At 42.6% G+C, this 12,570-nt stretch overlaps 2 protein-coding genes across 2 annotated transcripts; one reads left to right on the plus strand and one right to left on the minus strand.

The window, feature by feature from the left end:
- Positions 1-387: 387 nt before the first annotated feature.
- LOC139442029 (uncharacterized) lies at positions 388-1,425 on the minus strand. Its single transcript, XM_071222785.1, has one exon. The coding sequence runs from the start codon at positions 1,423-1,425 to the stop codon at positions 388-390; it is 1,038 nt and encodes a 345-aa protein (XP_071078886.1).
- Positions 1,426-5,357: 3,932 nt separating this feature from the next.
- LOC139442264 (uncharacterized) lies at positions 5,358-5,879 on the plus strand. The gene has a single exon (XM_071223051.1). The coding sequence runs from the start codon at positions 5,358-5,360 to the stop codon at positions 5,877-5,879; it is 522 nt and encodes a 173-aa protein (XP_071079152.1).
- Positions 5,880-12,570: the final 6,691 nt, after the last annotated feature.

Raw genomic sequence — 12,570 nt, forward strand, 5'->3', positions numbered from 1 at the left:
CCACCTCTCTCATATCACTTGTATTTTCTTCAAGCAAAATGGCGGCGCCCAGTCAAGACGATCTGATAGATAATCAAGATCAATATTGTAATGGAACGGGTCTTACCGCACGAACTGCATCAAATCACTTGAGCACCTTGACTTAAACACGAAAAGATTTGGTAAATATCTGTCGACACACAGTCAGTGGTACACATGCTTTGCAAATGCTGCAGTCGACTGAAATCTGCATGTTGAAATCCATGTTGTTTACGAACCGGATGTCAAGTTCTTTAACTGATTATTACTGGACTATGCATAGACTCGTTAGTCATGCCAAAATGTAACTCCGGAATTCCTTTTATACCCGGTTAACTCCCTTGCCTCAGGAAGATGACGATCCCCCGCTTAACTCTCCTCACCGTCACACGTTAGAGCTCCAGCCTCCGGACCAGTATGGTCCTGACCGTAGAACACGAGGCCGGTGTTGTAGAGATGCTGCTGGTGCCGGGGGTCGATCCTGAGGTACCGACAGTTGAACCTCAACTCTTCCATGTCCTCCACGCTAGGAATTGTCAAGGATTTCGCTCTTGGGACATACCCCAGCTTGATCTTTTCATTCTTCACCTGAATCTTCTGCCGTCGTTCCTTCTTCCTTTGAGCAACAGTTCTGGCAGTTCCTTTTCTAGCTGGGGGACTTACCACGTCCCCTCGGTCCCAGAATGTTGTGGATTTCGCTGGATCCGCTCTTTTTGTGTACAGGCGTCGTTCAAGGCTGTATACTTCGTCCCCTACTATTGCATTTTTCTTGTGTGCAGACTGCAGCAAGTCTGCGAAGATGACTCTGTCGTTGTAGGTGGTGTTTATGCCGGTGTAGTGCAGCTGAAGATTCCTCAGGCCAGGTCGAGCTGGTGTCAGGTATTGGTTAGTTTTGCTAAACATGTCATTTTTCTTATGGAGAAAGGTTTTCGATTTTTCGAATGCTGGATCGTAATATGATTTTTTCCTTACGGGGTTCACGTTTTTGTAATCAGCTTCCACAGTACTTGATTTCCACGTCACTTCACTCACCTTTCTATCCTTTCCTGGTTTTGAAGATTCATTGTCTTTGGTTTGAGAGCAAAATCCTAAAGTTGTTTTTGGTCGTGGGATCGTTGAAATTGATGCATATTTCTTATTCACTTTATGAACTATTTTTATTGCGCTTGTTGTTGATGGTCGAGGGTAAGCAGGATCATTGAACTTTGAACTATCACTTCCGGTTCCGGTGTTAGGCGATTGGTCACCAGAATCTATATTCAAAGAATATGGCCGTCGTGCATAGACTGACAGATCTACAGACACACGGGAATACTCCCCGAACACGCCAGACTTGATGAACTGAAACTCAGGTTGCTGTTTTATATATTCAGCTGAAAAGCGTCTGGTTGGCATAACCGTATCCATACTGTCATAGAACCGATACTGTCCCACTCTCTCAATATCCAAGAATTAGGGGTGATTTCCCATGGGCTAGGACACGGCACATGAACTGTCGAACATGCTTCATTAATATGACGTACAGTGGGTATTTACAAACACGTGGAATGTGCAGTTGTTTCATGTAAATCTTCAAATTGTCATTACAGTACTGTTTGAACACTTCTCTTTACTTTCCTATGGTAAGCATCAGTTATTAATAATGTGTCGCCTGATGAGTGAATATTGTTTTACGCCGCTTTTAGCAATATTCCAGCAATATCACGGCGGGGGACGACAGAAAAGGACTTCACACATTGTCGCCTGGTGCCCTTTCCTTCTATACCAGTTTCGTCTTTCTGGCAATATTATCCCCAAGGTGCGTCTTCTCAAACGGCGGAATCGTCCGCTCAGTATTGCCTTGATTCTGTCCTATGTGCAAACTGTTAACGTCTATGTTGATACCCAACTTCACTTTTTCCACCAAAGGGAAACTTCGTACACTCTTGGTGAAGACGCCCAAACAACACTCACACGTTCAAATCATTGAATCGATTAATCCCGTGTTTTCTGACCCGAGAACAGGAACATCAGTGAACACTGTTTGGCCCCATCTTCATCTGAACAAGAAAGTATAACCAACTACGCCTTCAGAAACTCTCGCAGGGTATCTTCCCCAACACACTCAGTCTGTGGTCCTCTCTCCTTGTGGAAGACCCATGGCGCGCGCGGCTGGTATTATTTCATATTTAATGACCATTATAAATCATATCTCGACATTGTCATAACCATCATTAAACGTGGTTGTATTTGTACAGGGAGTCGAGTGTCATTTACAGGTAGTAAACATGCCAGACCTTCAACCTGGCGTTGTTATCAAAGCAGTTCCTCGACACCTTTCTACTCCGTGACGATTTACAACGTTGATCACAACGACACACGTCCCGCATCACGTTCCTTGTCTGTAGTTCGAATAATATTGAAATCACGAATCAATTTCACTATTTCATGTTCACTTCAAACTGATAACCACAAAGTTTGTTTTTTATGAACCATTGCGACACTTCATTTTTCCCTAGCGTTTGAATAAAGCAAAGAAAGACGTTAATGGTCACAGTTATCGACACCTCGTTCATCTTGTACTCTGCGACATTCTACATTCTAAGGAAGCGCTGCATTATGGGATGAGCCCACATCTCGGGAGACTAAGTCACGTGGTGTCTTGTATTGCAGGGGCCATGTCCCGATCACGCAGTTGGCAAGTATTTTAATCTGCTGTTGATGAGCGTTGCTGTAACCAGACGCTGATATCGATAGAACTTAATCAACCAATAAATCGATAGAATCCGGTGCAGTTCTTCTTCATAGCGTGGCTGTAAATACAATTATAGAAATTATAGATAATTATAGATAATACGAGGATAACTGCTGCTGGCACGCACAGGTGAAATTATGTATTTAAATAAAAAAAAAAAAATTTTGAACCCACTGATGTAGCTTTGTCTTGTCATAAAGACTGAATAAATTCGGTTTACGGTGAGACTTACTCTGCTCTCTCCGACTTGGTATCTGCTAAATATGCCAGCATTGATAGACTGACATCGAGTCTCTGAAATGAACATATCTCACACAAAGAAGTTGCTCAATTATCTTAATAAAAATATGATAAAAAGGAGCCCAGAATCTCTTCATTTTCAGATACTGCATTAATCTAGACTTGCCAAACATTATAGACTTGCATGGGCTGTATTGGATATATTTGTATCAGAGTCTGTATGATAGACTACCAGCATTGTGCATGGTTCTCGTGAAAATATAACCGTTTGTGGCTCTCTGAGATTTGAAGAACATCATACAATAACCACACTGTAAATAATTATGAATCTTGTAATGTTAGTCTGGCAATCTGAATGAAGGATATATTCCAATACTGCCACAAGCTCAAAATACAATTGATTTTTCAAAGTGGCAAATTAAACTGCGGGGCTACGGTTTACACATGGAAATTGGATTGGATCAACCTTGAAGAAATTGTATTGATCCCTGTTGCCTCTCACTTACATCGTTGATAAAATCTCAGTTCTCTCGGTCTGTATCTATATGTCTATAGCTGCCAAGGTCAATTAATAATCGTCGCGAGTTGCATCGAAATTGTGCTAAAGATATCTTATAGTTTAGGTCTTTCATAGGCATTTAGAAGACATAAAACTTTCATTGATAACGACTTCTTTATTGTTTGTAACGACAGTACAGAAATTGTTATGTAAAGATTGTGACGTGACTGTGATGTTCATTGTCTTGACCTGTACGTTCCTCAAGTCCGTCCATTTTTCCAAGCTTACAGCCCTTGCTTATTTTACTAACTTGTCACAGGGAAACAATTTACTCAAATGACTCAGGTTTTGTGAGCACCACACGGGTGATATCCGGGTATAGTGCTGGCAGAGCAAGGACCATAGCCTTGGCGAATCTGGATTTGAACATGGGACAAGGTTAAAACAAAGGGACATAACTCTGCCTCTGTGTTGAGACTGGGACTGACCATGTGTTGTCGTTTTTGTTTGTTGTTTAACGTCGCAGTCCATATTCCAGCAATATTACTGCGGTCTGTAAATAATCAAATCTGCACCAAATAATCCAGTGATTGACATCACGTGCATCGATCTACGCAATGGGGGATACGATGATATGCATCAACCAAGTCAGCTAACCTGGCCACCCGTTCAACTCAGTGACGTTTTTCGACAAGCATAGGTGAGTGAGTATGGTTTTACGCCGCTTTTACCAATATTCCAGCAATATCACAGCGGGGGTCACCAGAAATTGACGAACGAACCCTTTAACCACTTGGCTTCCCTACCTCCCCACAAGCATAGGTTGCTTTGGTCCCTGTTTAGTGTCGGAAAGAAGGAAAATGTATTTAGGAAACAACAGCACATTTTTACAGGATATCAAGTATGACCACCGAACAGTTATTGGCTAAACCCCGAGGACACAGGTTGTTTTAGAATAAATCCACCCACAAGAATACAAAATGACCGGTCACCAGGTGGCTTCTTGTGCCACGTTACGAGTGACGTGGTGAAATGGGGTTTAACGTCGCGTCCAAGATTATTGCACTTATATAGCGACGTGCATGTACGTGTGTGTGTTTGTGTGGCTGCTTGTACTAGTGCGGACTGATGCCGATTTATAGTGCTAGCTCACTGAGATACCATGCCGCAGTTTAACATGAATACCCTACTCAGACACAGTATACTGACTCCGAGCCGACCAGTCCTTGTTTTAGCCCCTTAATGCCGAGCGCCAGACAGGGTAACAACAAGTACCATCTTTTAACGTCTTTTGGCATGACGCGGCCGGGGATCGAACCCCGGACCTTCCGCTCTGCGGGCGGACGCTCTTCCACTAGACCACGGAGGCGGTCCCCGTTACGAGTACAGCAACCCCTGTCACCGACATGCAACTGTCCCCGAGGTCATTGATAACAACTGTTATCGCTGTTATCTTGTTGGTATGGGCGTCTGTATCTACACGGATGTGAAGATGTATGTACGTTGTCATAGTCTATGTGATCAAACTGGCCCAAGTTCATGGTGCAATATTATATAAGTGTTGAAGAAATGAAACTCCACGAAATTTGCACCAAATTGGCATTCGTCTTTCTGTGTTCTCTAAATGGGAGTTTCCTGGAAGTTCTTGGAGGTGCTGGGTTAACCCCGACTGTGCTAGCTGGGAATGCCACCATCTTAAGTTTTATGTTACCCTGAAACAAAACGATGGAGAAATCGAAAGCAAAATCGAATTCAGCCTGCCTTTGTTCATCAACTCAAGCTTTGATCGTAGCTGTTGTCTGTTCTCTTTACACTGGGATATTTGTCTGGGTTCAATCCAGCTCCTTCTACACCACAAAAACTGCCATGTTGATTCACGTGACCTCTCATCTGGGGCAGACGACAGATCTGGTCGTCATGGCAGACGACACTGTGCTGAGTTTGAAGGAGAAGATTGCGGAGGAAGAGGGTACTCCCGTTCAGCATCAACGTCTCATCTTCCTCCACCAAACAATGGACGACAGCAGGACAATGGCGGAATACCGGATCAGGAAGGGCTCTGTCATCCATCTTGCCCAAAGCATCACGGGTAACAGCGGAATTCGGATATTGGTCTATAAGGAGGAGCACATGACATACAATCTGATTCGTGTGTATGGAAATGAGTCTCCGCTTGTCCTGAAAGAGAAGGTGTCCGATGTTGTTGGTGTAGCGGTTTGTGATATGGATGTTGTGTTTCACGGACGTCATCTCTGTGACTACAGCAGGTTGTCAGAGTTGAACCTTGACCCCTGGTTTGTTTATGGGCTATCGGTAGTTCCGGTGTATGGGCGTAGGTATCCGGAGATTGCCGAAGTGAGGTACGAACTGCGCTTGGCCGTTTTATGAGAAACCGAGATGGTTATGACGTCATGACATTATGACGTTTTAGATAGCATCAGAGCTGTATATGACAACGGGAACGTCGTGAACGTCAAACACACAGTGACAGAGACATCAAGTATGTGTGTGGCAACGAACGCAATCAACCATATTACACCGTCTTGTAAAAGAGTTTCAGTTAAACTCTTGATTCAAATATACCAAGAGCAGTTTAATACCTTCTTTTACCTTTTTCATTACGCTTATGGCAAGCAGTTCATATCTTGTTTCAACCATGTCTTGTGCACTTAACGTCTTAACTATAGCATGTAACATTTGTTCAACCACAACATTGTCATTTAACGTTTTGTTTCAACAAAAATGGCCATAGTCAAACTCTTGTTTTAATTATATCGTGGGCAGTTCAACTCTTGTTTCAACAATATACTGTATAGTTAACTTCGTTTCAACTATAGCGTGTCCAGTTAACCTCTTACTTCAATGATATCGTGCGCAGTCAATCTCTTGTTTCAACCACATCGTGCATAGTTAACCTCTTATTTCAATGATATCGTGCGCAGTCAATCTTTTGTTTCAACCATATCGTGCGTAGTTAATTATGTTTCAACTATAGCGTGTCCAGTCAATCTCTTGTTTCAATCAAATCGTGCGGAGTCAATCTCTTGGTATACATATCGTGCGTAGTTAACCTCTTGTTTCAACCATAACGTGCGTACGTCATCTCTTGTTTCAACCACATCGTCTCAGTTAACCTCTTGTTTTAATAACATCGTGCCCAGTTAACCTCGTTTCAGCTATATCGTGCGTAGTCAACCTCTTTTCAACCCTGCCGTGCTTAGTGAGTGAGTATCGGTTTACGACGCTTTTAGCAATATTCCAGCAATTTCACGGCGGGGAGACACCAGAAATGGGCTTCACGCATTGTACCCAGGTGAAACATGAGATGTCCAAGCTCGTCGTCAGAGGCGACAAAATGGCTCGGTTTTCAGGCGCTGGTTAGTTGGCCTTTTGTCTCAACTGAGGTGTATAACATTAACTATGTGTCATTGACTACACCACGGCGTACGTTAAGACAATGCTTCTGGCCAATGTCAACATCGTACTTGAACTTTGTTTACCTAGAATACACACTTATCATGTCTGACATTTGAGTGACCCCAGAAATCGGACTCTATTAAATATCAGCACGTTTGATAATATTATGTTCTCCTTCAATAAAGTACCAAACCCATTCCCAACCATACACTCCGCTTGAATGGCCCAAATCATATACGCGTTCAACATAAAACACGTATTGTTAGTTCATAGACTGCTGTCCTGACGCCTGTATAGAAGGGCTGTCTTAGGGCCACACCAGGGCGGCTGGACCGACAATAAGTTGTATAGAAAGTACAATCACCGGTCTTCAATACGGCTGCAGACCAAATATGGATCATATTGATCGCCAGTGTGAATTAGGGCGAATGTTTCTCGGGGTAGATCTGGGGCGGGAGGTGGTATATATTTTACGTCCGCTTTGAAGAATCTAAAAAGGACACTAATTCCTGTACCAAACACTTGGGGTGAGTGAGTGAGTGAGTGAGTGATTGGTGTTTAAAGCCGCTTTTAACAGTGTTACATCTATATCTCGGCGTGGCGGCTTAATGTGGGAGGAAAGCCCAAAGTGATGCAGGTCCCAGACGTTTACCACATCGGTGAAACCAACGAGCACGGGTATGGTGCTGACAAACTTAGAAACATAATCGGGGCGAACCGGGATTCGAACCCTAAATCATAGGTTTCTGGCGTGCCCAAGGGACGCAACTCTGCACAGCGAATCGCGGCGCCTTAGACGACTGGGCCTCCCGTGCCCCCACTAAATACTTGGAATGGCCATCAAATATACATTAATGTAAAGCTTTTACTCGGAAAAAATATGTTTTTTTCTTTTCTTATTAGTAAATAACTAAGTGTTGTGATTGCTCAATTGACCGCTGGACAGAGAGAACGGACCGTACGGCCAGCCATCACGACTTTACCAAACGAACCGTCGTTACAGGAATCGCTCATCCTACTAGTTCGACAACTAGTTACAATCACTGCAGCTTCCCTTGAAAATAACAGTTCGTACCTTTGCTTAACCTTAACAGAAATTTCAGATCATACTGAGAGTCTTGCATACAGAATTATTCCTTGCTAACATACTTATCAAGTGTATGTACTTTAGTGATAATATAATCTCTCTATTATAATACATTGACTTTAAAGTAGAAAATCGAGTATGTACACGAGATACACCATATTCACAGGTCAGTTGTGCATGATCATTGAAACGAGCAGGTCGTCTCACAATTGTACAGAACTGACTCACATGCGCGTTAATAGCTGTCTGTCTTTTCAATTCCTTGTTCAGCGTCGGATGTTACGGATGGTACGAATGTTACGGATGGTACTGATGATACGTGTTTTACGGATGTTACGGATGATACGGAGGTACAGATGGTACGGTTGTTACTAATGTTACGGATGATACGGTTGTTACTGATGTTACGGATGTTACGGATAATACGGACGTTACTGATGTCACGGACGTTACTGATATTGCGGATGATACGGATGGTACGGATGTTACTGATACTGTACTACTTTCACAGTCATTCTACCTGTCCTCAGAGGTCCTCATCAGACGCCGATTTCTTCGGAGTGTCGCCCCATCTTCAGCCTCATCTTATATGATCTTCACGCTTCACTGACACTGATTGATGCCATCTCCTATTTCGTTGTATACGAACTGTCTCACCATCTAAATGAAACATTGTCTTGGAACTCTTGTCATCGTGGTTCTTCTGACTAATCTGTTTCTGTTCCAGTGTCTCTTGTATCACGTGACAATTGATGACTTGATGTACAAGCTATTCCATGGTATAGGTAGTTTTGACCTGAGACGTCTGCTAATGAGTATTTGTGCTGGTGATCCAATATCGTCCAAAGGCGTATTTCTCTGTTCCAGCATACTGAGATAAGGATCTTTCTTGTGGAGTTTGATCTTCTCATTTCGCAACAAGTCCATTTGACTGTGAATGGGTGAGTGTGCGAGTATTGTTTTACGCCGCTTTTAGCAATATCCCAGCAATATCACGGCGGAGGCCACCAGAAATAGGCTTCACACAGTGTACCCATGTGGGGAATCGACCCCGGATCGTCGGTGTGACGAGCAAACGCTTTAACCACTAGGCTACCCGACCGCCCCTGACTGTGAATGAAAAGGACTGATAGTAATATGTTCAAATCCCCTTTCTCCAGCAAAGTCTTAAAGAAACTTCTTTGAAAACTGCGAACAACTTTTACTTCTAAGTGTCATTGGTATGCCACGTATTGCAAAAATAGACTTTGTGTGGTTAAGTTCTTAGCAATATTCCAGCTTTATGACATCATGAGCATCGATCAACGCAATTGGGATACGATGACATGCATCGACCAAGTCAACGAGCCTGACCACCCGATCCCGTGAGTCGCCTCTTGCGACAGGCACAGTCGCCTTTTACGGCAAGCATGGGTTGCTGAAGACCTATTTTACCCCGGATATTCACGGTTGCACTATCAAGCAGTCAGATCCATTTGGAGAGAGAGAGAACAAGAGTGTGTGTCTGTGTGTGACTGTGTGTTTGTCTGTGTATTATGCATGTGTGTGTGTGTGTGTGTGTGTGTGTGTGTGACTGTGTGTTTGTCTGTGTATTAAGTATGTATGTGTGTGTGTGTGTGTGTGTCTGTGTGTGAGAGAGAACCATACAGAGAGAAGAGAGAGAGAGAAAAAGAGAGAGAGAGAGAACAAGTGTGTGTGTGTCTGTGTGTGACTGTGTGTTTGTGTATTATGTATGTATGTGTATGTGTGTGTGTGTGTGTGTGTGAGAGAGAGAGAGAGAGAGAGAAGTGTGTGTGTCTGTGTGTGTGTTTGTGTCTGTGTATGTGTGTGTGTGTGTGTGAGAGAGAGAGAGAGAGAGAGAGAGAGAGAGAGAGAGAGAGAGAGAGAGAACATATACCAAATTTCGATATTCACATGTATGTACGACTAGAGACCAGACAAGCTCTAAAGATGGAATGACGACTACTCTTCTGAGAGTTGCCTCCCTTAGTACAGCTGCAAGCTCATCATTTTAAATTTTAGTTGTTATTTCTATATGAAGCGTCATACTAAATATGCGCATTTTGAATTTTATGTTATATTTCCAAATTCGAAACACTGCGGAAAAATTCGAAAACAAAGGAGTTAGACAAAATGTGCTCTACACATCAAAGTTTTACATGATAGGCTATTTTTATGTAAGTAGGAAATTAACATATTCTGTCGAGGCATGTTACATGCAGCTTTTAAGGCAAATTTGAAACCGAGTGCGTAGCGAGGTCTTTCAGTTGGTTAACTAACAAATCTGCAGGTAATATAGCTCTATTTTGAAATACAGTATATTTATCTCCATTCTACGCTGACAAAATTGAACGCGAAAACGTGATGTTTTGTTTGTAATTTAACCCTGCACTCTCTAATATCCTTGCCACGTGACGGTTGTGTGTCAAACAATCGAGTTAGGACCAGACAAACCGGGGGTTGATATTATGAGCTACGTCTAACGCCGTCGGAATACGTTGACACACAATCAACACTCAAGGCGCCTGTCTACTCCATCCATTTAGTCGCCTCGAGGGAAAAACATAGGTGACCGAGAGTAAATTAGCCTTACTCTAACTATAACAGTATGTTTTACTCAAACATTGTCTGCATCAATTTACTTGTTTTCAAACACAGATAATATCGTAACAATTGTTATATTTGGAATTACGTTTCATAGTTTTGTACAAATCCAAGTACTTTTGGAGATAGAGTCCTATGCGACATCGGATCAAAACTTTTGAATAGACCGCCTCCGTGGTCTAATGGTAGAGCGTCCGCCCGGAGAGCGGAAGGTCCGGAGCTCGATCCCCGACCGCGTCATACCAAAAGACGTTAAAAGATGGTACTTGTTGTTACCCTGCCTGGCGCTCGGCATTAAGGGGCTAAAAACAAGGAGTGGTCGGCTCGGAGTCAGTATACTGTGTCTGAGTGGGGTATTCATTTTAAACTGCGGCATGGTATCTCAGTGAGCTAGCACTATAAATCGGCATCAGTCCGGACTATTACAAGCAGCCCCACAAACACACACACGTACATGCACGTCGCTATGTAAGTGCGATAACCTTGGACGCGACGTTAAACCCAATTTCACCTCCCCTCACCTCACTTTAGAACAAGGCACCTAATCACCATCACACAAAGTCAGCGACCAAACCCTCTCAGCCACCAAGGGTCCATCACGTACTTTGTGTACTCAAGTAGTAAATTGACACGGCTCCCAAGGCCAAAAGGCTTTTAGACAGACGTTCTATCCGGGATTCGAACCTAGTTGAAGTTAACTGGCTATTTCATGGTAATTGAAAGATATCAGATCGTCGATATACCTGAAGCTTAAGTTAAACTTCTAGGCCAAATAACTTTGTTTTGACTTTGCCAATCCGAGCGGAAATTCCGATTCATATGCATAAAGAAACAGATCAGCACAATTGACGCCTGCTTCTTGTCTTATAAACCTATTCATTGGGATCGCTATTAAGTAAGAGACTTGTTTCTATAGGCATTAAGACCTATTGTGAGGTTTTACTTTCCAGTCGGGATAAATCTCATAAACCGGGACGTTATAATAATCCCAGGGATTTTATATAAAGTCCTGGGTATTTTATTTATATAATTTCCGTTCAGATTGTAACATGTAATGAAATGTAAAATCAAATGCCAAATGTTTTCTTTATGTTCCCGAGGATCGAACTCGCAATCTTCATATCTGTAGATCAGTGAGTGTACAACGAGGCTACAGAGGTGTTGATAACCCTAATTGGTTTTTAGAATGTCCTTTTCATGATCGGTACGCCAGCAACATATATTTTACGCGCGTTTCCTAAGGTTCATGGAAAGTATGTTCGAAACATAAAAAGGTTGATAAATGTTGTTTTAAGTTTCTTTTTTCGGTTTATAAGCATGGAAAAACACTTTCCCTCGGTTTTGGTAGACAGAGCATGCCCTGGGGGTCGGGAAAAACCGGTTTTGGTAGACAGAGCATACCCTGGGGGTCGGGAAAAACCAAGCGGTTTTTCCCGACCCCCAGGGTATGCTCTGTCTACCAAAACCGAGGGAAAGTGTTTTCTCCAATACTGAATGCCTTACCTCGTAATTTTACATCGCTGTTATTAACGAGGAAGTCCAGAATTTCACATGTTGCTTTCTCAGTAAACTTCAAATGGCATTTGCTTTTATTTTGACAAATTGCCCTGATATGTAACTATATATATAGTCACCACGTTCAGTTACAAATGTCCCATGGTTCAAAGATTGAAATTCCCCTTAATTTTGTCATGTGTGATAGTGGTGTACAAAGTTGAAAATTCAAATGTTTTGACATAATTGAAATCGGTTCTTTTCTCAGATTGCAAAAAGTCAAGCAAATCCGTATAATCCGTGTTTTTGAGAATCCACACGGCATTAATTTCATTTGTCTCTGTGAATATAAAGAAGGTTCGTCCTTGATTGCGTAAAGGATTATTTTTAATCTTTGAGACGGGGATTTGTTGGGATTGGTTGGACCCAGCAATATATCTCCCTTCGTTACAGATTACAGGTTACAGGTTACAGGAC

This window comes from Haliotis cracherodii, unplaced genomic scaffold, assembly GCF_022045235.1.
Source record: "Haliotis cracherodii isolate W230 unplaced genomic scaffold, xgHalCrac1.p SCAF_5, whole genome shotgun sequence".
Classification (NCBI taxonomy): domain Eukaryota; kingdom Metazoa; phylum Mollusca; class Gastropoda; order Lepetellida; family Haliotidae; genus Haliotis; species Haliotis cracherodii.

Bases quoted from the DNA above. Each gene is read 5' to 3' on its own strand.
- LOC139442029 (XM_071222785.1), bottom strand. From the start codon at position 1,425: ATGGATACGGTTATGCCAACCAGACGCTTTTCAGCTGAATATATAAAA.
- LOC139442264 (XM_071223051.1), top strand. From the start codon at position 5,358: ATGTTGATTCACGTGACCTCTCATCTGGGGCAGACGACAGATCTGGTC.